Here is a 25476-nt window from a genome sequence, read left to right as displayed (position 1 = left end):
CGTGATTTAAACATCCGGCTCGCAGACGGCGTCCTGGATATGCGTGGCTTGGTAATTCTTGTTGGGCTGCGTACTCGAATTCGTGTGTAAAGTCGTCAACGAATAAAACGCCACAAAAAGAAACCGTTCAGCCCTTAAGTGTATTCCCTGCTCAATCATAGTGTACCCAGAATCGCTCATACATAGCTGCGTGATTAAGGTAAGAGGGGCTCAGATTGCCGTGGAACTCGTATGCTTGCACTTACTCGCCGTCGCAAGTTTCGCCATAGATAAACAGTGCTCGCCATATCGTCTTTCTTCCGCTGATGACTGTACGTAAATTTTGTAGCGAGAATGACTGAGACATGGCCGCATCAAGGTAAGAGGCATCCAAACTCACGAGCAAATTGTGTGCTTTCAGTTACTCTCTGTAGTACGTTTTGCAGCGTGATATGTGCAGCGTAGAAACAGTCGCAATATGTGTTTCATATGTTCACGATTGTAGGCATGTATGTGGGTGCTGGGTCATTTGCCAGGTCCCGTGCATTCTTTTAGTTAAAATATAATAGGCGCCTCTCCGATAGCAGGCGGCACGGAAATCTCCGCCGCGCTTGATGGTTTGATGATGGTATGTTTGAGAGAAAATAGCGTATAAACTAACTGCCGGGGAGAAGTGCGAGAAAACGCGTGCGATGGTGGACGTGGGTATAAGCTGCGAAGGCATGAGCAACATTCTCGTACGATCACTTTCACGTGTTTACGGCACCTGACGTGTCGGCCGTTATCGGATGACAACATTATTGGCAGACTGGGAGTGTGAAAAGGGAGAACGTGGATGAAGGTCGTGGATTGTCCTTTCATTATATGTGTTCTATGTAAACAAAACTTCAGACTAAGTCGACTAAGTTACGTTGTGTAGCTTTCAGCATACGGTTTCTCCCAAATCTTTGGGTAATAAAGTGATTCCGAGAGGCACACCTCACTTCACGATCATTTTTGTCCCTGCACACGTTTTCTTCACAATGGATATACCGCAAGACATATACGAAGTGTAGAGCAGTCTTGGGGACTAGTGCATTTGGAAAAGCTCAAGTGGGAAAGAAAAGATGGACTTGACTTGCATTCTTTACACCAATCCCGGCATTGCGTATGCCAGTGCTCAGTTTTTATATTATTTAACTCTTCCAATAGGTTGAGCATTATTTTGAATGCCTTCATAGCATACAACAATTTCCTACAGTTTACCATCATCACACAAATGCGGTGCCCTTACTTTTAGATGTTCCTCTAATCCTCTGCATTTAGCTGCTTTACTTTTCATTAAACATAAAGAGATGAGACTAGCTTCCTTATGTTGCATACTTTTCTTCTTCACGAGTACCGTGGTAGTTTGTAAAGAAATAAGAGCAGCTGAAAGCACCATCATCAGCTTCATTGTCTCTTTGTAATCCTCATCCGTAAAGTAAGGATAACGTGTGAAAGACTTTTTACAGAGTTTTCATATGGACTCTTTGCTACATGTACCATGCTGAGAAATTCCTTTTGAACTGTGCTGCACTGTGCTTTTCTAATTAAGTCACATGGAAAGGGATGGTACTAGACAAATGACGATTTTGTTCCACTTTTGCCGCACAGCAGCGGAAAGCACCATCATGGCACCATCATATAACGCATTCCTAGGAAGGCTTCAACAATTTTTTTTACTGCATCAAAATAAGAATGATGATAAAAGGCAAGTGTAAGCATGGCACAAACCTAATCGAACACAATCAAAGAATCAATTCTACAATGCTGGTCAGCGCCTTCCCATAGACTTATCCTGGAACAGAGACATCCATGCCAAACTGGTTGGAAGCAACTGTCACCTGCTTCAAACCCTTGCCGAAATCTGCGTGGCACAGGAGGCATGCTCATTTATGCTTTCATCGAGCGGCCGTGAGAGAGTAAAACGAATACAGAGGAAACGCAAGGAGTAATAATTTTTACATTGTGTTATAAACGCTTACAGGAGCAGCACTGTTAGGTGAAGCTTCAAAACTGATAGCAGTAACAGAGCATGCCGTAGAGTATATGGTTACGGTATGAATACTGTCGAAGCAAATTGACCATAATCACCGGGAGGAGTCTGAGATGTTTAACATGTCATGCTCGCTGACATGCCTCCTTAACTCCTGCTGCTTATTCGTCAGCTATAGACAAGGCAAGATCGGAAGCCTAGTGCTAGTCATGGTTGTCAGCAGGGGTGACTCCTTGCCAAGCAATGTCCTCAGGTGACATCAACTGTGGAAGTGTGGCCCAGATCAGCACATCAAAGCGTCTGTAGATGCTGCTGGACACAGTGCATGTTTTTATTTTTGGAATCCCCTCAGCATGCAGATCTCAAGCAGTGATGTGCTGTTTCGAATGGCCATTTTCCTCTGTTTGGTGCTATAATCCTTTATTGCCTTTTTCTTTATCATGAAACCTTGATTGGTAAACAGCCTCTTGAACCTGTTTCATAAGTACGTTTGCCTGGGACAAGTAGTCACAGGAGATTTGGATCATGAGGATAACATCAAAGAAGAATGTTTTGGAGTGCCTACTTCAGTTTATTGATATCCTAGAAGAGAAAACTACGCAATCAGTGCATTCTAATAGTTCTTAGCTGTAGCTGAAACTTGACGGAAAACAAAGAAACTTGAAAACAAACAGAACCGTGCAATGCTTACTGAACTAGACTATGGCAGTCTTAGCATTATGATAAGAGCACCGTATAAGACTCCTTAGACAGCAAATGAGTGTAGCCAATATATTGGTTGAGATTAACTGAGGTGGAGTCGGACTGATATACAATGCAAATTGGTCATTCAATCGTAAGAGCATATAATCGGCACTGAACTTAACAGAATGTCTGCCATGGGGAGGGAAACATGGTCGAAGGCAGCGGAGGCCATGATAGCATGGTAATATTAAGAAATCTGCAGGCATAGCATGGAGTGAATTTACGCAAGGCAGGTTAGCTCGATATTACTGTTAGCCTAAATATTTCCCGTAGAAGAGAACACGCAGTTTGTATAAAAATTATGAGTAAGGTGGGTTTTCAAGGTATGCAAAAGTTATCACAACTCTGTTGTTTTGAATTTTTTATATTTTTGGTTGTGTATTATCTTGCACCATCAGTTCCCTACACATCGCCCTCTTTCATTGTTGCCAGTTTTTTAAACACTTTCTTTGCCGCTTCCCCAGGGCTTGGCAGTTGTCATTTTCTCGTCATATGTATTTGTGACAACTTGGGTCACTGGGTATGTACAAAAAATAAACAACCTCTGCTGATAATTTGATGGCGTAGTAGGCAACCAACTGCAACCAATTTGCACAGGGTATGTGCAAATTGGTATATGCTCTTTCTTGGCTAATCCCCCAACATGGATGCGCCACTGTGTCATACAGGTTAGCAAACCTTAAATGAATTTAGGTACGTATTTATCTGTGCATACACCTCTCACTACTTGATCTTCTACACATGCTTTATCACATTGCATAGCTGCAGACCAGCTCATGATTGCTCGCCGTGTGTTTAAGCAAAGGTTGGGACTAGGAATCGCGCATCCATTTTCCAGCACATGAGCATGTCTATTGCACATGGCTCCCAAGAAGACTCAAGGTGACTGGCGCTTGAACGAGACCTGCCAGCGTTTGATGCCACCGTCCCCAACAACTAGCCATTGCCCCACATTGAAAGCTTCGCAGCAGCACTGCATGGAGCTGCTATCTTCTACAAAAGCTCTCTCATCCTCTCAGCAACATTTTTCCATTGACAAGCTTTACACATCATCTTCATCTTTGACCCAGGAAGCTAACAGCTACAGGTAATGACACTGTCAATTCATTTGTCAACTTTGATGAGCTTCACCGTGCTACGTACGTATATTGCGGAGAAACCATTTAGCATGTGAAAACAAAAGTACCGGCAAATAGAGAGCTTGAGAGCACCTGACATGACAGCAAAGCGGACGGCGCTGTATCTTCAGGGTGACGGGGATATAGAATCTGAAACTAGGGCTGCCACACTACCCGTTACCGCAATACAATGTTTGCTTCATCGCATTACACAAATGTGTTGCGGTGGAGTTATTGCGGAAGCATATACACATTCATTCGTCCGAACTTTGTACATAACCCTGCGTCCCACTTGTTAAACTAAGAGCGTAAACAAATGGGCAGGAATGCAGCTCAACATCACAGGGCACGGTATCTAGCCCCAACTCACCGTGCTTATGGCGCTCTTAGTACCAATAATATTAAACATCAACTCTGCATATTTGTTTGTGGAATTCTGCCAGACAATGTGATGTCACTAAAGGTCAGTCAGGTTCCCAGAACTACGCGATAATTGTCGTAAAACCCTCGATAAAAGTAAATCGCATGAAGTCATGGATAGCGCACTAGAGCTGAACACGATTGAAAACATGCGCTGCCACATTTCAAGGACGCCTGAACAATTGTGATGAAATACTACTTGAAGCATTATATTACTTGCGTAACGTAAGTCGTGGCGAGGAACTTGTGCAATACCTCCGCCTACGACGCCCTTCAAGTAAAGGTGCATGCGTGATGTGATGACGCTGCCTAAAAGGGCGAACACGAGCCGAGCCCTTACGCCACTTGAATATTTCGATCGTCAGCCCAACTGAATTCTTCCGAAATATGGGTCTCAAACTACCAGAGTTCACCGAAACCAAAAGCCGACATACCACACCACTACTACTGTACGACGTTTCGCAAACAAATACTAAACTTACTGCGGAAAAATCATACAACCAGTGGTCAGCGTGGGCCAGAGCAATGCCTCCTTCAGAAGATGCCTGCTGCGTGAGCTGAGAAGCTGGTTCCGGCCCGTCTCTTTCCTCCTCTCCAACAAGGATTGGCCGCGAGCGCTAGGTGCGGCTGCTGCTCCAAACATCAATCACGTTTCCCTGCCTCTGAGATTTTAGCGGTGCCTGTTGAGATCGCAAAGGCAGGACCCGTGGTCTCTCGTCAAGCCATTGGTCGAACACGTGCTAGCTTAGTAATCGTCATTGCCTCCGCAACAGGAAGTAGGGGCGGCAGCGAGCGCCATCTCTCCGCGACTATCCTGAACTACAGGAACCTCCGCACCAAGGGAAAAACTAACGACGCGACAGGCATCTAGTAAAGGAGGCATTGGACTCGAGCATTTCATAATTGGATTTCTCCGCTCTTTCTGTGCATGCGCGAGGAGGAGTGCTTGCGAGAGAGAAATGTGGGGACTTTCGGTCCTTGAGATTTATCTTCGCCTAGGTACTACAGGCAAGAAAGTTGTTAGCTCCGTTCGTCCCTAGCTGAGCTGGCCGCACAATCGCCAGAATGCGTGGCCGGCAAGGCGAATAACTTCACATAGGTTACCAGGCCTTTTGTCAACTTTAAATCATCCACACAGGCGTACGTTATCATTCTTCATTTAGTAAAGAGGGGTAAACATCGTTAAAATGATGCAGCTGAAATTGCTTGAACGTGTATGCGTTTTCTATCCGCAGTGACGGTCAAGATGGCTCGAGCTTTGGAGAATGCCGTTTGCCTAAAGTCAGCTTCGCCGTAGGGCACCAGTCTTGCGCAATCAAACATGCACAGTGTACTGCGGCGAAGTATACCAAGAGTGGAAAGCGGTCACTGTCAGAGGATACAGTGTGATATGCGTGCGGACCTCGCGTAACATCTCCTGTCGCAGAGCAAGCACGGAGACGCCGAACGAGTGTACTGACAGGCCTTCAGAGCTATTTCGCATGCGGTTTTAGCGATGTGAGCCCTTGTTTCGCCTACATAGAGCGCCCCGTATATGAGCTAGACATCGTAACATCCTGGATTAGTAATACGCGCTCTTTCATTAATAACCCTTGCGCACAAGCACCTCAGAATCGCTACGAATCTGCGCCATGTAGCCAATATCAGTGTTATTTTACAAGTTTCACAAGGTTCTGCTGCTATGAAATTGCAAGACGACCATTTTCCTTTAGCATAAATTTGTTCCGCAATCATCCGTAGGGCGCAGTGTTTTGCCAGTGTGGCTGTACAGCTCTCCCAACGATCTACGGCTCAGACTGCATGGCGACGCAAGTTTTAGTACTTTCCTATACATAGTACAAAATGTTCCATTCTCACGATTCCCCAAGTGTGTTGTATGCTTAGTTACCTTAAGAACTAATGCATCGGCAAGGCAGTTGAATTCATAAACCGTTTCCGTTGCCGCGGTTCCCATGAAGTGTGTGATATGCTCAACGACACTAACGAACTATGCATCCGCACGACGTAATGTTTTGCCATTAAAGTCATCCGAGAAAATGCCTCACGTCCAAACGTATCCCCCTGCGACTATCAGAATTTAATATGCTACCGTCGCAACAAATTAGCAAAAAACACACCTCGGACACGGCTTGGTCGCATTGCCGGCCACGCATTCTGTCGATTTTGTGCGGCCAGCTCGGCTAGAGACAAACGGAGCTAGCAACATTCTAGGTATAGGTAAAGAAAAATTTTAAGCACCAAAAGCCCCCCATTTCTGTCTCGCAATCACTGGTCCTCGCGCATGCGCAGAAAGAGCGGAGACATCCATTTATGGTGTGCTCGTGCATTGGCCACAGATTCAACGCGCCCCATGGCGCCACGGCAATGCTTGCCGCCACAATCGCGCCTTCTCATAGGTCCCTAAACGATCCTGTCCCTAGGCACCTAGGATCAGGTCACGTGAGGGATTTTTGTGCGACATTTAGACGCACGCTCCCTGTGCGGCGGCAATGATAACGCCGGTTCGGTCGCGGCTTATCTCGATGATGGTCTGCTTCCCTAGTCGAAGCGCCTAGCTACCTTCGTTCTTTACTACCTGTACACCTACTGCCCCATTTCTCCGTGGCGGCGACCGAGCGACAGCCCGTGGTGTTCTCCGTTTGCCGAAGGACCGGCTCGGTATCAGCGGGTCACGGTGCGCACTTCGCAAACCGAAGCGCATAGCCACCTTCAGTTTACTTTGTAGCAGCTTCAGCGGCGTCAGTCAGTCACTGCCATCTCTTCGCCGCATAATGTTCCTATGCGGCTACGAACTGCCTCCCTAGACCTCCTGATAAGCGAGGCATTTGCGCCAAGCTACCCCCCTTTTACGGCCGCTGGTGCGAAATGGTCTGCACGAGTCTGATTGTCCGAGGCTCACAGATGGTTTATATTATAACATAATCCGTCTGCTTATATACATAGTTTATACTCAGCCAGTTCTTTCTGAGCCATGAGCAAGGCAACCGGTGGCAGTCCTTCGTCTGGAGCTTATTATTCATCACTAGCTGTTGCATTGTGTCGACATGAATTCAGCAGTAATATAGGTTGTGCCCTCTATAGTTACTTCATTCGAGTATATATCAGTACAAAAAGTCTCATTCCTCCATCACCTGTAGTTGGTATGTCATGAGGCAAAAAAGAAATTCATTTCAGCTTGTGCTGAAATATGACTCTGCATTATCTTGTTGGTTTGGTAATTCGCTTTTCCACCAAATTATTATGCATGTCGGATGTTTATATGCATTAGTCTGGACAATGGCACTGAAGATGGTATGAGCAACAATGTGCTTACTAAATAATAAGCTCCTATGTCACACTACTGCTAAAATGACAGATTTACTGAGCGAATGTGTGTCTGCTTTTCTGAGTTACAGAACTACCAAGCCATCTGTAAGCAAAGCGTTTGTGTTTAGCAAATACCCTTTCTTCCCACCACAATGTGGAATTCTTTTCTGTTTCTCACGTAATGTTTAGTATAGTGTGACATAAGTAGAATCAAGCATTATGTAACACATATCTTAGGCACAACTACTGGCTTTCAGCATATTATGAAAGCTACAAGCAGAACCTTTCATTGTCATAACCGCTTCCTTTCATGGCTTTCTACGAAGTGTAGGAATGGTACGCATTCATTAGTTATTACATTAAGATATCTTAAAATACTTGTTTTCCAAAGCTTCCTATTAGGCAACCACGTGGATGCAGCGCACTACAAAAAACAAGCATAATATACATGTATTTGTTTTTTCACCATTACTTAACTGCTTCCCATGGAACTTCTGCTTGTGCCAAGGAAAACATGCAGTAGTAATTTCCGTTCTTGTTGTAAAAGTTTAATTGTAGGAGATTTAAGGGGGCGAGGAAGTTGAATTTTAATTTGACGCACCCTGGAAATATATGAGAGAGAGAGGGAGAATGTATCATCAATTTATAAGCCAGCTTTGCCGTGTATCCTGCAATTTTGCAAGCAAATGCATTATTTTGTGGTCACTGAAACTTTTAAGTTAATGTACGTGAATAAGTTAATTAAGTGCACTTTTAAGTTAATGTACGTGGTACCCACCATTATCTCTCTAAATGTTGCAACCATTGACACACAGACCTGTCATGTTTTCTGGCTGTCACATATATTCGCTCATTTTTCTTCCACTATGTGTTTCATGAACCACCGAGAACACCCACCATTCACCCAGCATGCACACCATTTACCCGCCATTTACATGTCACCCAGTACGTGCATGCAGTATTCACCCAGCACATCCATCATTCACCCACCATTCCCAGAGTTCACCCAGTATGTAACCACCATCCTCCCAGCACGCCCAGCATTCACCCACCATTTACACAGGTCACCCAGTAGTCATCACACCATCCACCCAGTACACCCGCCGTTCACCCAGCTTGCCCACCATTGAGACAAGTCACCCAGTATGTATCCCACCAATACATCCCACCATCTACCACCGTACCAACCATCCACCCAATATACGCACAATAAATTCCATCATAAGCACCATATTTTCCATCATGCCCAGCACATTTTACATCATGCCCAGCATAAAATTCATGATGGGCAACGCTGGGATTTTCAATAGGGGCAGGCATCTAGTAAAGGAGGCATTGGCCTCGAGCACATCATAATTGGATTTCTCCGCTCTTTCTGTGCATGCACGAGGAGCAGTGCTTGCCAGAGAGAAATGTGGGGTCTTTCGGTCCTTGAGATTTATCTTCGCCTAGGTACTACAGGCAGGAAAGTTGTTAGCTCCACTCGTCCCTAGCCGAGCTGGCCGCACAATCGCCAGAATGCGTGGCCGACAAGGCGACTGACTGCATGTAAGTTACCAGGCCTTTTATCAACTTTAAGTCATCCACACAGGCGTACGTTATCATTCTTCATCTAGTAAAGAGGGGTGAACATCGACAAAATGATGCAGCTGAAATAGCTTGAACGTGTATGCGTTTTCTATCCGCAGTGACGGTCAAGATGGCTCGAGCTTTGGAGAATGCCGTTTGCCTAAAGTCAGCTTCGCCGTAGGGCACCAGTCTTGCGCAATCAAACATGCACAGTGTACTGCGGCGAAGTATACCAAGAGTGGAAAGCGGTCACTGTCAGAGGATACAGTGTGATATGCGTGCGGACCTCGCGTAACATCTCCTGTCGCAGAGCAAGCACGGAGACGCCGAACGAGTGTACTGACAGGCCTTCAGAGCTATTTCGCATGCGGTTTTAGCGATGTGAGCCCTTGTTTCGCCTACATAGAGCGCCCCGTATATGAGCTAGACATCGTAACATCCTGGATTAGTAATACGCGCTCTTTCATTAATAACCCTTGCGCACAAGCACCTAAGAATCGCTACGAATCTGCGCCATGTAGCCAATATCAGTGTTATTTTACAAGTTTCACAAGGTTCTGCTGCTATGAAATTGCAAGACGACCATTTTCCTTTAGCATAAATTTGTTCCGCAATCATCCGTAGGGCGCAGTGTTTTGCCAGTGTGGCTGTACAGCTCTCCCAACGATCTACGGCTCAGACTGCATGGCGACGCAAGTTTTAGTACTTTACTATACATAGTACAAAATGTACCATTCTCACGAATCTCTAAGTGTGTTGTATGCTCAGTTACCTTAAGAACTAATGCATCGGCATGGCAGTTGAATTAATAAACTGTTTCTGTTGCCGCGGTTCCCCTGAAGTGTGTGGTATGCTCAACGACAATAATGAACTAGGCATCCGCACGACGTAATGTTTTGCCATTAAAGTCATCCGAGAAAATGCCTCACGTCCAAATGTATCCCCCTGCGACTATCAGAATTTAATATGCTACCGTCTAAACAAAATAGCAACAAACATTCCTCGGACACGGCTTGTTCGCCTTGCCGGCCACGTATTCTGTCCATTTCGTGCGGCCAGCTCGGCTAGAGACAAACGGAGCTAGCAACTTTCTTGGTATAGGCAAAGAGAAATTTTAAGCACCAAAAGCCCGCCATTTCTCTATCGCAACCACTGGTTCTCGGGCATGCGCAGAAAGAGCGGAGAAGTCCAATTATGATGTGCTCGTGCATCGGCCAGAGATTCAACGCCCCACATGGCGCCACCGCAATGCTTGCCGCCGCCATCGCGCCTTCTCATAGGTTCCTAAACGATCCTGTCCCTAAGCACCTAGGATCAAGTCACGTGAGGGATTTTTGTGCGACATTTAGACGCACGCTCCCTGGGTGGCGGCAATGATAACGCCGGTTCGGTCGCGGCTGATCTCGATGATGGTCTGCTTCTCTAGTCGAAGCGCATAGCTACCTTCGTTCTTTGCTACGTGTACACCTACTGCCCCACTCCTCCGTGGCGGCGACCGAGCGACAGCCCGTGGTGCTCTCCGGTTGCCGAAGCACCGGCTCGGTATCAGCGGGTCACGGGGCGCACTTCGCAAACCGAAGCGCATAGCAACCTTCAGTTTACTTTCTAGCAGCTTCAGCGGCGTCAGTCAGTCACTGCCATCTCTTCGCCGCACAATGTTCCTATGCGGCTACGAACAGCCTCCCTAGACCACCTGATAGAGCGAGGCATTTGCGCCAAGCTACCCCCCTTTTACGGCGGCTGGTGCGAAATGTTCTTCACTAGTCTGATTGTCCGAGGCTCACAGACGGTTTATATTATAACATAATCCGTCTGCCTATATACATAGTTTATTCTCAGCCAGTTCTTTCTGAGCCATGAGCAATGCAACCGGTGGCAGTCCTTCGTCTGGAGCTGCTGTAAGGCGAGTAGCCTGAGCAGAGGCCCAGCGCCGTCGCCGCCCGAAGCCAGACATGTGCTACCCCGAACCAGGCATTAGTGCAGCAAGTCGAGCATATATCCATCTACTTCTGCAACCACCTCGTCATCATCATCATCAACATCATCATCATCGTAACGTTCACTGCAGGGCAAAGGCCTCTCCCATACTTCTCCAACTACCCCGGTCATGTACTGATTGTGGCCTATGTCGTCCCTGCGAAATTCTTAATCTCATCCGCCCAGCTAACTTTCTGCCGCCCCCTCCTACGCTTCCCTTCCCTTGGAATCTAGTGCGAAACACTTAATGACCTCTCCGACCCCAAAGCTTTCGAATACATATCAAGGGCAGGGAGTGGCGTGTTTCTTGAAGCAGGAAACTCTGTACATTCATGTCTTGCTCGAATTAGTTGCCTCAATATATCGGAAAGCAGAAACAGCTGAAGAGCTGCGCTGAAACTTCGCATTAAGAAGTAAAGTAATCGTCGGTAATTTTTGTTACGCTACCGCAATAAAATCAAATGGGAAGAATTGAAGCGTCGGATGGCCCCCTCGACGGGTAAGAAGCCAATTCCGTAAATTACCGGTCATGATTCTTACCTCGAGAAGCCTTTCTCCTTACTCTGGCAAAGCTTTTATGTCTATCGGCATGTAACTGGGACGTAAGGGTTTAACGATGTTACAAATATGTAGCTAGGGTATATTTTAAGCTTTCTGCAGATGGCATTGCGCTGTTGAGCAACACTGGGGACGAGTTAAAACAAATGATTGAGGACCTTAACAGATAGCGTTCAAGAGTGGGGTTGAAGATTATATGCAGAAGACAAAGACAAAGATCAATAACCTGAAACGAAAGCAAGCATTCAGGATCACCAGTAACCTCTCGAGTCGGTGAAGCAGTACGTGTACCTAGCTCATTTACACACATGGGTTTCTGATTATGTGATGGAAATTTACAGGAGAATAAAAATGATTTGGAGTGCGTACTACAGACATTGTCCTTTCCTGACTGGAAGCTTACCATTATCATTGAAAAAAAGGTGCTAAGACCGGTGCTTTTACCGGTGCTAACACATGGGGCAGAAACTTGGAGACTAACAATGAAGCTTGAGAACAAGTTAAGGAGCGCGCCAAGAGCGATTGAACGAAGAATACTAGGCATAACGTTAAGAGACTGAAAGAGAGTGGTTTGGATCAGATAGCAAACGGGTGTAGCCGATATTCTAATTTACCTTAACAGAGAAAAATGGAGCTAAGCTGGTAATGTAGTGCGTATGCTTGGTAACCGGTGCACCATTAGGGGGACAGAATGGGTGCCAACAGCAAGGAAACGCAGAGTAGTCGAGGAGGGCAGATGACTAGGTGAATTAGGAAATTCGAAGGCGCCAGTCGGCATCAGTTGGGCGCAGAACAGGGGTAATTGGAAATCGCAGGAAGAGACCTTCGTCCTACAACGGATATATAATAGGTCCGTGATCCATGATATGTATATATATACCGGAAGGACGCTTTTTTTTTTCGCCTGTCTTCTTCACTGTATGCAGATTGTTTTCTGAGTATTAAGAAAATTTTCTAAATTATGCTTGTAAAATAGCGCAAGTAGCCTTTTCAGAGTAGCAGCTTGTAGCGCGCGAAACAATGGTCTCGACTCTTGATAGTCGCGCAGGAATAGTTGAAAATAATAGGGCGATTCCTAGGCCGCACGCGTAAATCACCAACGCAATGCGTTGAGAGGAAACTATGAGCTTAATAAAAACACGACTCTGTATCAGACCGTTCACATTACAGGTAGCACCGCGTCAGGTGTTTCCTTCCTGGAGTACTCTCAGGAGACAACCCATCGCTGGCCCGCACAAACAGGTGTAGGCGTGAAATGGGTTACCTCGACGGTGCTCTTTGTAAGTACAAGTATGTGCGGCTCAAAAGCCACCATCGTAGACTGCTTGAGCTATCAGAAATAGGAAATATCTGCCTACTGCTGTGCGTGCAGCAGTCGTTCTTTCGTGAATTGCAACCGCTGCACTTGAAGCTGAATTGTATTATTCTTTGTGGCTGTTGACGTTTGTCATCGTACTTGCCAAAAGATCAAGTTCCTCATCGGGAATCAGTTTGTCGACCATCTTCGTAAACGTTCACTGCCTCATTTGTGTAGAAGTATTGATTCTTCACTTGTTAGCACGCCCCATTTGGACAATTTTCGTTATTCCGTAGTTCTTGGTGAATTTACTCAAAGGCAGAATTAACTGGTATGGCCTGTATTAGTTCAGTCTTTTCACAGCTTTTTATAAACTCAAGTGAGCTGCAGGAACACGAAACGCATTTAAGCGATATAAGGAGTGCCGATTACGAAAAGAACAACATGGGGCGAGACGGATGCCAGTGCACAATATTGTCAATATTTCGAGCACCGGGCTCATGAGCTACGTTAATTCTGCGATGGCTACATCATCAGTTAAAATGCTTTATTTAGAAATAGTTGCCGCATTTCCGAGCATCAGTAGCACTATTGTCAAATGATATCAGGGGAGAGTGCGCATACATCTGGCGAAACATTTGGATTAAAAATAATGTTTACTTTCTAACGTTGGTTCTCCACTTTGGAGCACGAGTCAGCTGGTGACCTGTCTTGCTTATACTAATTTTTTGACCATGAACTTCTAACTTGTAAAGAAGATTTTCACTAAGGCTTCGAGTGAGGCCAGATGGCATGAGATGGTGTTGTTTACAGTACCATACATTTAAAAAATGAAAAAAACGAAGCTGACATGCAAAATCAAGGTTGCTGGTATTGTGGAACCGTGAACTGTTTATCAATATTACCCATACTCAGCGTATGGTTAACAGGAGTTACGTTTCGACCTATGTTGGACCTTTGAGTGACCTCTGTTCACTCATCAAATAATGAAGCACGTTTATTAGCGGCCTTTTCGAGAAATGTAGCACTATAACATTGCCGCCTAATCTAGCTCTCACTCCTATTTTGCATTGCACAGAGACACTTGCTGCATACTGCCACATATAATGCCACTTATATATGGCGTTGGATTTAGAATGTGGTATAACAGCTAATATTTTGCATGTTGCCAAAGAACGCGGTTCTTACAGTGGAGGAACGAGCAGTTTGCCGCAGTCGCTTCTGTTCATGGCGCATTTTCCCGTCTCCCAGAACCGAAGGCTCCCATTAACGCAGTGGCACATGGTGTCAACAACAAAGCACACCGATTGCTTGTCGTCGCACTGGCATGGCGCGCAGTGCTCTTCTTCTTGCGGCTTTGGGATGCTAGGGAAGAAAAGTCAGGAGTTTACGATCAGAAATAGATAAAAGGCTAACGCTTGGTCACAATCACAAACATGCTGCTTGTTGCGTAATCTCTAGCGTACATGACGGCACACCATGGACCTCATATTATCTGCGAAAGAAGCGTTAAAACTTCGTGTGAACATCTATATGGTTAAATTTATGTACAAGAACCGAGTATAGCGCAGTAGTAGCCTACCCTTTGCAAGCTTGTCAGTGATAGCTTTGCAGTTACTTATATCGCTTATCACGAAGGGCGTGCACAGATGAAAAACGAACGTCTAAAGCGATGAGTGAGATACGGGGCGTCGCAAAGGCCGCTAGCAGGACGCCTTTCATGGCGTGGTACTCGAAACGGCATCATCTCCAAGTGAGAAGAGGGTGGTAGTTGAAGTTTGTAAAACTGTGGTTGTAGGAAAGATTCCTAGTATATGTTTGGCGCAATAGAACAAGTATTTTTTGTGCACCGTTTGGAGTAGTCCGTATGGCACGCTAGTGCATGGCACGTCACTGTCACTCACATTTTCTATTTCAGATGAAATGGTGATTAAGCGAACAATTAACAGGGCTTACGGTGCGTACCAGTGATTGCTGAACAAAACATTGCCGCAGATCTTAAGCGAGTTGAGTAATATGATACCATTCACTCTGTAACCAAAGCTACAGCACAAAACACAACTTTCGAAGTGAATAGCATACTATACAGATATGATTAGGCAATGACAACGGACATCATTTTTTTTCAATTTGGGCTGCATTAAGGCCAACAGCAAACAAATAGAGACCTAATATTTCAAGCAAACGTATTTGAAGATAAGGACAATATAAGTGATGGGTTGATTTGAAAGTAATTTTTTCAAGTTAAGTTGAAGGCCAGCTGTGGTAAGGCAAGTAAGGACTTCCCGTAGACGTGAGAGGTGAGTGGTGAAATCACGGGAGGAAACTACTACGTCGTCTAAACAACACAAGCACGTCTTCCATTTGAGGCCTCGAAGAATATTGTCCATCATCATTTCCAATGTCGGGGGTGCACAGCAGAGGCCGAATGGCAGTAGTGTAAACTCATACAGGCTATCAGGCGTAATTGAAGCTGTCTTAATTCGAGCGGTCGGATTCAACCACTGACACTTGCCAAAAGCCCGATCGCAAGTCCAAAGAAGAAAAGGATTCGGCACCATGAAGACAATCCAGGGCGCCATCTATGCGCGGTAGAGGATAGACATCTTTTCGTGTAGACTTGTTGAGGCGACGATAGTCCACACAGAAACGAATCGAGCCATCTTTTTTCTCAATGAGTACTACGGGAGACGACCAAGGGCTGCAGGATGGCTTGATAACACCACGTTCAAGCATGTCTTCAAGTTCCCCGGTGATGACATGACGCTCGGCGGATGACACACGGTACGGACGCTGGCGTAATGATGCGTAATGTCCCGTATCAATATGGTGAGAAATGATACTTGTGCGGCCTAATGATGCTTGGTTCCAGGCAAAAGAGGCGTGAAAATTATTTAAAAGAGTAATTAGCCGCTCATGTTATGTCGGCTCGAGGTCATAGCCAACAGAGCGACAAAAACATCCGGTGATACACGGTTAGATGGCATATGGAGTGTCAGTGCTATTACGTTGGCAGTATCCACGTCGCCGGCAGCAGAGAAATGCACAATAACATAGGAGTCCACAGACTGGATGGTACCAAGAGTCTCGCCACAGTGCAAAGCCAAAGTGCACGAATTTGGGTGAGAAATCAGTATTTCTGCAGCACCATGGTGAACCATGAGGGCAAAAGGCAACAATATAGGCTGGTGGCGAATGAAGACGTAAGCGGGTGAAAATATGACCGACGCTTCGGCAAGCTATGCGCATGAAACAGAGACCAATGCAGTGCTGTGAGGGGGAAGGTCAGTATTTGAAGCTACACAGATCCTGCTAACATCATGAGCTTGACAGTCGTGAGATCGCAGATCACACAGAACGGAGAATTGAACCTCATCACGTGCACAGTCAATGACGCCGTGATGGCGCGACAGAAAATGCCAACTGAGAATAACATCGTGAGAGCAACAAGTTAACACAAAGAAATCAATTGAATACAAAATGTCGCGAATTACCACCCTGGCAGTTCACAAAGCAACTGGCTGAACTTGTTGTGCACTGGCTGTTCTAAGCAATAGTACCGAAGGCATCATGGTCACTTTCCGTAATGCACGACAAAGCTTCTCACTAGTCAGGGATAGAGCAAAACCTGTATCGACGAGCGCAAGAGATTTGATGGCCTCAACGGACCCTTCAATAACGTTAGCGGGGGAAAAATCAGGACTTCGATGTTCCGATGATGACGCAGTTCGGGCCTCAGGAACTGCGGAAATCAGTTTTCCGCCTCAGTAGTACTGGAACTGGGCCTACGACGTATGGGTGACAGTGAGCGCCGACGAAGGGAAGGCGAGCGACGAGTATCGTAGAGCTGTGACTGCGGTGCTAGTATGTCATCAGCAGCGTAGACTTTCGGTGGTGGTCGTTGAGGCATACGGAATGGTCGGAAGCCGGAGTTGGGTGGTCGCGGGGTGCCCACGAAGGCCGGCAAGCGCCGGCGGCAGAAGCACGCTATATGTCCCGGGGTACTGCTGGTGTAGCATATTGGTCGGTTGTCAGCAATGCGCCAAGGATTTGTACCCTGCTGTTGTGCACTGAAAAAGGGAGCCGCCGGCTGGCGAGGCGAAGGTGGAGGAGAGAACACCGGCGGGAGAGGCGCCCCCGTGCAATGGCTTCAGCATACGTTAGAGGCGCGTCCACGGGAGCCGGCTGACACGGAGGTGGAACTTCGGTCACTTGCTCTTGAATTATTTGTCGGATTGCTGGAGCCAAATATTGAGACGACTTTTCCGTGGTCGGCAAAATCGAGAGCTGTCGCGCGACCTCTTCGTGCACAAATTCGTCAGCAAACTTGTGTGGTTGTCGCCAATAACCAATGCTGCTAACGAATCTTCCGTAGGCGGTGGGCGCCGAGCTAACATGCGTTGTTTCCGTAGCTCGTGAAAACTTTGGCACAAATTGATGATTTGCGCCGCGGTACGCGCATCTTTCGCTAACAACATTTGAAAACAGTCCTCATCAATTCCTTTCATAACGTGTTTTATCTTGTCCTGTTCTGCCATTGAAGGATTGACACGCTTACGCAGGTCAATGACATTTTCGATGTAACTTGGGAAAGTTTCAGCGTGATGTTGCGCACGCCCCCGTAAGCGTTGTTCTGCGCGAAGCTTTCGCACAGTGGGACACCAGAACACTTCTGCGAAACTTGTCTTGAATGTGCTCCACGTTGTGAAATCGTGTTCGTGGTTTCGGAACCAACCAGACGTTCGCGACGCCGGTGAAATAAAACAGCACGTTGTGAAACTTGGTGACGTCGTCCCACTTGCTATGCTGGCTCACCCGTTAGTAAGATGAAGAACAATCCTCCACGTGATGATCATCTGTGCCGCTAAAGATGGCGGGTTTACTCTCGCGCAACGCACCGTAAACGATGAGCGCCGGGGGCTGTGGTGCAACTTCCTGGGTCGTTTCGTCAGGTATGGTCGCAGCAATCGGTAGCGTCCGGCTTCGGAGTTCCAGTTTCCGAGGTTGCTCCGCACCTCCTCCAACTGAAATGGGGTTTATTGCAGCTCGTTCGTGGGATCGCAGGTAGATCGCGATCACGAGTCCCAGCGCTTCGCATCAGCAGACTGAGCTCGGGTCTGGCACCGCATTGGTGGCAGTCCGCACAGTGCCACATGCATATTACCCACTACAATATATATATATATATATATATATATATATATATATATATATATATATATATATATATATATATATATATATATATATATATATATATACGGGAACGACGCTTGTATTTGCCCTTGTACTTTATCCAGAATGACTTCTGATAACTAAGAAATGTTTCCAAATTATGCTTTTAAAGGAGCGCAGGCGGCGTTTTCAGAGTAGGAGCTTGTACACTCTTAAAATTTTCACACCCTTATGGGTGTAATGCGGGTGTATTCAACTTTTCACCCTTTGTAAACACCCTTTAAACACCCTTTTTAACGGAAAAGGGTGTTCAACAAGAAAACACCCTTGGAACACCCCAGTCTTTCTAATTTACACCCTAATTATAAGGGAGTTAGTGAACAAGCTTACAGTATATGATAAATGAACATTGCCAGTTAAGGCGTTGATATTGGCTATACATGAAACGCGCGCTACCTGCGCTTGAATCAGGTAGCTGGAAGGATTAGATCGGGGCACCTAGGCAGCAGTGCACTAGCTCCGAACAGTGGTCAAAAATGAAGTTTCACACGAATGTTGATATCGAACGGATGACACTAACGCGCAGACTTTGCATAGCCAGATATCTGCAAAAGGCTTCATATGATCAATAGCAAAATATTTACAATGCTATCACTGAATACTTAAAGGTGTGCAACCAGTTAGACTGGGAATGGTTAGGAGTGACGGCTAACGGTAAATAGCTCACCAACTTATGGTTTGTAGATGACATTGGCATACTCAGCAACGCTGCAGACTATTTGCAACAAACGTTTGAGGAACTTGTCGAAGAAAGTGTAAGTCTGATTGAGAGTTAGTATGCAGAAGAGAATAGTAATGTTCCGCGGCCTGGCGAGAGAACGAATGTCATGATCGGTAGTCAGCCTCTAGAACCTGCGCAGAAATACGTTTATTGAGGTTAATTACTCGCAGGGGCCTCTGATCAAGGAAATTAACAAAAATAAAACATTAGCTGGAGAGCTTACGGCAGGCATTACTAAATCATGACCGGGGAGCTTACTGCTAACCATTGCTTTCTACCGTTACTAACGTATGGGGCCGAAACTTGGAAGTTACCAAAGAAGCTTGGGAAGACGTTGAGGACCGCGCAACGAGCGATGGAATTAAAATTATTAGGCATGATCATAATAGACTGGAAGACAGCGATGTGGATTAGAGAGCGAATGGGGATAGCTGATATTCTGGTTGACATTAAGAGGAAGAAGTCGTGCTGGGCAGACATTGCAATGCGTAACAGAGAGAACTGCTGGTCTATTGGAGATGCAGAATGGGTGCTAAGGGAAGGGAAGCACAGTCGAGGACGGCAGAGAATAATGTGGACGTGATGGAATTGGGAAACTTGAAGACACGTGGAACCAGTTAGCACAACACAGGGGTATTGGAGATCGCTGGAGAAGCTTTCGTCCTGCGATGGACGTCAAAATAAGCTGATGATGATGATGTGACGACATCCATGCTAGCTTCGCGGCATGTCATTCATGTTATGTCATGCATGCGTGTCATGCACGTTCTGATAGCTCGATTTGCGTCGATTGCGGGGGGGGGGGGGGGGGGGCAGTAGCGGCGTAGCCAAGTGGGACACGCCGGGCACGTGTAACGCTCACTAACAGTAAAATGTTTGCTGCTATGGCAATGGCCCCGCTCCTTCCCTCTCCGCGGTCAATTGGGACCCCCCCCCCCCTCACGCGAAAACATTTTCTGGTTACGCCACTGTGGGGAGGGGGGTGTAAGATTGCTCTAGACCCCTCCCCCTAACTTGTCAACGGAAACGGGGGACGGGAGGGCAGCTGCCGCCGGGCCGCAAACCTTAGGCAGCCCAATTACCGGCTGCATTTCCCTGTGGACGTGAATACTGCTCTAATGCCATTACACTGTAGCATTCGTGGCGGTTCGAGGGCATGCGACAATAAAAAAAACGCATACAGCCATCAGCAAGTCTTAGCTTGCGCAGGTCTTTGGGAGCTGGGCAAGACTCTCACAAAAAAAAAAGCTTGGCACTCGTCTTACAGGCATTGTCAACTTGGTTCCCACCGCTGACTGTACATTTCCGGTAAAAAAAAATTAGACAGGAACTCCTCTCGGATTTGTCTAAGTGTGCGTAAGCATTGTGACGCTTCCTCATCTACACGCAGTCCATGGCGTTATCAATGTTATGAGACTTGATCCTACAAGTATAAGCGACAGCGCTGCGGCGACACGAGCTGCTCTGGTCGGCGGCGCAAGCGAAATACTGCAGGTGGCGTGGCCAGGCGCACTGGTGCCGTTCCGTTCGTTTTGAGCCGTTATCGCTCTTTAGCCCTCCTCATCCGCGACGAACCATTATCAACCGTTCTCCGGCGGCGCCGGCTTGTGGCACGGCCGCGCGAACCGTATCTTGAAAGCGAACTGCATGCATTGTGGACAGAGTGTGCCCACTGCTGAAAACTTCACGCGCTGTGTTCTCACCGTTTACTTCGCTTTGAAAACGGACGCGCGTACACCTATCTTGAAAGTGATCTGCGAAAAGCGCATAGTGCGGCATAAGCTGAAAGCTTCGTGAGCGCAGTGTTCTCGCCGCTTCGGTCGCGTTGAAGCGAGAGCTAGCACGAAGGTGAATTCACTCGCTGCTGCGGGTTCTATTTTGAAAGATATCATGTGGTACAGACCGACGGACGGATGGTTTTTCTTGTTGGGGAATTATAGAAGTGCTTACGTTATAAAAAAAATCGCAGGGTTCGCGAATTTCGCGAAAAGAACCAACACCAACCTACTCCCCCGCCCCCCGCTGAGCGATGCCGTCTTGATCGCCCCCTCCCAACCCCGGGAAAAGGTACACTACCTTTCTATCTCAGTTGAAGAAAGGATGATGAAACGTTAACAACGACAGTAACGGCATTTCCTAACGAGTTGTCTTATGGCCTCTGAGATTTGCGCGCGAAACTGGCGCGCGCGAACCTGAGAGGCAATAATTGGCCGCTTAATAGCATAAAAAGACAAAGATAATGCCAAACAACACAGCTAAAAATTCAAAAAATGAACTGATTTTAGCTATACTGTTTGGGGAAAAGAAATAAAAAATTAGACAGCCGCAACACACGCCACTAAAGCCACCACCGCCGGCATAACGCGGAGCCAACAGTTGGCAACATTCATTCGCGCGTCATTGTCATTGCTTCGTCCGCTTCGTCTCCGCAACGAGAGCCGCCATCTTCTCGCGCCTAACGTTTTGTATGGTTTTGTTCTCTGCAACCCGCGCACACAGCTCATCGGTGGCTGCACGTCTGCTCGGCGTCGCAATGCCGCCTGCGTCATTTTCTGGTGTTCGCGCAATCAGTGCGAAACATGTCGCATGTGAAATGTTTGATAGAAGTGCGTCACGTCCAAGTCAAACCGCCGTACGGGTGTATGGCTGTGCGCCCCGTTCTCGGAAGCGTCGACGGGTTTCCGGCATGCGAATTTCAGGTACGTGCAAATGCGTTTCGCCCTCCTATTGAGCTCCGGAGCAAAGCGTGCAATATTTCATGTGAAAGATGCAGTGGCCGTCATCATGGTGTGAATTTCGAGCGGCAAACGAGAACTTTGGCACTTAGAGCACACCTCGGCTGCTAAGTCAGCGTGGAAATTGTTTTACGTTACCGTAATATGTTGCTGTCAGTCCAATCTGCGGCTTGTGGACAGCTAGCCCATTGACTTTTGCTTGTGGCAGCGATAGGTATATAAATGGAAGCGGTAATAATTTTCGAGAGCAGAGAGTTTTTTCGCTCGATGTTTGGTCGTGTTCATGGCGTTATGAAAGCTAGAAAACTCACTGGCTGGATCGTGCTTAGTTCCAACTTCAAGAGGCGTAACGTTGGCGCTGTATATGTTTTCGGTGTCACGAGTACAGCTTTCATGCTTTTGTTGCATGAGAGTGGTAGCTGCTGCATGCCGTCTGGGCAGAACACAATAAAAGCAATTTCCTCACTCATACGTATGCAATGTGACGTAACAAAATTTCTAGCGTTTTATTCGGAGCGTAAATATCCAGTATAGTTTAGTAAGAAACTCAATACCCGCCGTGGTTGCTCAGTGGCTATGGTGTTGGGCTGCTGAGCACGAGGTCGCGGGATCGAATCCCGGCCGCGGCGGCCGCATTTCGATGGGGGCGAAATGCGAAAACACCCGTGTGCTTAGATTTAGGTGCACGTTAAAGAACCCCAGGTGGTCGAAATTTCCGGAGTCCCCCACTACGGCGTGCCTCATAATCAGAAAGTGGTTTTGGCACGTTAAAACCCCATAATTTAATTTTAAGAAACTCAAATTCTGTCTTAGCTTAGTAGGCGTGAAACAAGTGAAACTCTCATTCCTTTTTGAATTGTTCGCCCAAACGGCACCACCCGCAGATGCGTCACCGGGTAATTGACAGTAGCTTCGCTACGTGAGTTGTTTTATGCGCCAATATTGCCCGGTTAAGTATCCTGTTAATTTATGCCGACGCTCGTTCATCTTGATTTTAAGCGGTTACTATCCCCGAGTACCGGACGATGCCAAACTTGTGAGGTGTAGCAACGCGGGAAATTCAAAGTGGCGTGGCTGCAAGTTCCTGTTTTTACGCTTCTTGCATTCAAAGCCAACAGACACAGTATCACTGATTTATTTTCCATTTCTGCTGTACTTGATGAATCTAATGTGACAACTGCATTTGCTCTTTTTAATGTTATCCATTTACTCTGTATTCAGCTTGGCTGCCGCCCTCTCTTCAGAGGATGCCGCTGTGATAGCTCTTTCGTATAGCACATGCCTCTAGGCCCTTGTGTTTCAAGGGCTCTGGTGAGGCAGCAGTGCTCCAAGTAATTTTACCATCCTATATATTTTCTATTTTGCATCATTCTTCCACGATGGATTTTAATGTTCATAGTATTCGTCATTAGTCATCGCCATAATCTTATAGCGCGTAGATTTCACGCACTTTACAGCGACAATTTTTAGGCCAGTTTACAGCCAAGTCACATCTTCCAGAATACATCGTCAACATTACCACTTCTCATGGCGCTCTTTGGCCAAACCTGGCTAGTCCTTGCGCCATAATACACCACACATCATCATCATCAGCTTGGCTGCCAGAAAATGCTTGAATTTCTTGCAGTATCCAAGTGACGAAATATTTCACTGACGGCCGTGTGTGAAACACGCAAGATGACAAAACTGAGAGCAAAATGATGAGATATTTCTTTTATAGCGTTTGGACTCGACTTTTGGTGAGGATGTCGATCTACCTTGGGCCTGGTGACAGCACACCCGACATCGCCAAAGTGCAGCCTATCAGTTGAGTGCCCCCGAATGGACCATCAACATCGGAAAATGAAGCAGAGCCAGGTAGGGGCAATGTTTACTTTGGAACAGAGTACTGACAGCTGCCTCTTTTTTTAAGAACTAAATAACATATTTACAAACCAATCCTTTCTCTTTGTCCAGCCTACATAGAATTGTTTTTTGCTTGTTATACAGACCTTCAGAAAGCAGTTCTTCTGAACCCTTTTTGCATGCACAAATAAATAAAGAGTAGTGCACTTTTTGAAGCAATTGATGCACTGAAATGTGCGTTCGACACACAGTGAGATGCAAAATAACCAACAACTTTAAAGCAGTAACAAGAAGTTTGAAACATGTTCTAACGTCATAACCCGTCTTGGCATACGGATCTAAATATAATAGCAAGAGAGGTGCATGCAGAGAAGTTTGTAAATGTTTGCAAGATATGTACATTGTCTAAGAAATTGTTTTTATTTACTTGGAGCTTCTTGGTGCCATGGCAGTGCAGTAAAAGCTCAAAATGATGCCCCTGCTCCTAATAAAGCACCTTTTGATTTTAAAATTAAATTATGGGCTTTTACATTCCACATTACATTTTACATTACATTTTCGCACTGACACTTTTGCTTTGAATAAAATATTTGAGCAGTTAAATAATTGTTCATAACTAATTACCTAATTAGGAAAAATGCAAGAATTGGTTTCACTTCCCCAAAAACGATGGCAAACGACATTACCTAGGTGCTGTCCAGCTACGTGGCACTTGTACATATTTAAAGCTTGCACATGTCAGACAGATCACCTGGTAATTGCAAGGCATATATAGAAGTGGCTAAGTTGTGTGAGCCAGCCATGTGTAGCGAATCATGGGAAACAGCCATGTTTCTTTGACTTAAGGGCATGATAAGATTTACATGCTCAACACCTTGTATCAGTGTGCTCTAGGCCTGTTCGTAGTTTAGCTGCTACATAAACAATATTTCTCCACGTGTAAGCTCATATGCATCTTTCAAGTATATTGCCTCGTGTGTCCAAAATAAACCATCTTCGCGCTTCCTTCATTATGTCTTCATCTGTTGCTGTGCTAAATTTTTAACATGCAACTGCACAAATTTTCATCTAGTTTTCATATTTCCTCGTTGTTTGGTGGCTTTATTTCTGAACAAGTTGTTTTCGTTAAACCCTGTTGCACACAGCAGTACACACCATTTCTGCCTTGAGTGGGAATTTTTTTTTCAGATTGACATTAGTACACTTTGTCTAGGCAATGTAAGGCATTCTACAAAACACGGCCCTGCAATAATGTTTTATATTGCATTCCAGCATCATGCAAAACTGTTTACTTACCAGATTAAAATATGTATAAGTGTTGGAAGTAACAGAACTGGAAGAAGCCAGCAGAAAATGAGGCCAAGGAAAGCATACAGGAACATGTTTTAAGTTTTTAAATGAAGTATAGAAATGATAAATTCTAGGTAAGTGAAAATGGATTAAACAATATCCACCTGTGAGTGGGGAACGGACCCATTACCTTCACATTACGCATGTGATATACTAACCACTGTGGTACTACGGCCGTGTTAGAGCGTCGACAATCTGAGGGGCCATTGTGGACGGTTGAATGCTGCCTCGGTGGCACAGTGGTTGGTGCATCGCATGCCTAATGCAAAGGCTGTAGGTTCGTTCACCCCCCATGCCTGGTTGTTTTTTTTACCATTTTCATTTCCCTTTATCATTTCTGCATTTAAATAGAAAATTACAAATAAGTTTCCACGTGCCTTCCCTGGCATCTTCCAGCTGTGATTCAGAAAAATTTTGGCCCTCAGTATCCTTTCTTCTCGTTTGGTAGAACAGGAGCTTCATTTTAAAAATAATGAATTCACCTTGTTCAGCATCACAATGTGGTCTCAAATCTTATCACAGCATGTGTATTACTAAGTGAAGTTTTTGTCAGGATCATGATATAGCATGAGACCTAATTAGTAGGCTTTGTGTACAGATATATG

The 25476-nt window shown here is 45.9% G+C and overlaps 1 protein-coding gene across 7 annotated transcripts in view; it reads right to left on the bottom strand.

Moving 5' to 3' along the window:
* Positions 1–25476, bottom strand: part of LOC135914494 (low-density lipoprotein receptor-related protein-like) — a 172151-nt gene that overhangs the window by 41449 nt on the left and 105226 nt on the right. For 6 of the 7 annotated variants that reach the window (XM_065447372.1, XM_065447377.1, XM_065447374.1 and 3 more), the window contains one exon: positions 14174–14350. The exons of the other annotated variant lie outside the window; for it this stretch is intronic. In XM_065447372.1, the coding sequence (XP_065303444.1) occupies positions 14174–14350 (177 nt within the window). The remainder of the gene's footprint in view (positions 1–14173; positions 14351–25476) is intronic. 7 annotated transcript variants of the gene reach the window in all.

The sequence above is a fragment of the Dermacentor albipictus genome, chromosome 8 (assembly GCF_038994185.2).
Source record: "Dermacentor albipictus isolate Rhodes 1998 colony chromosome 8, USDA_Dalb.pri_finalv2, whole genome shotgun sequence".
NCBI lineage: Eukaryota > Metazoa > Arthropoda > Arachnida > Ixodida > Ixodidae > Dermacentor > Dermacentor albipictus.
The sequence above is the reverse complement of the archived record's forward strand: the minus strand, read 5'-3'. Positions and strand labels throughout refer to the sequence as shown.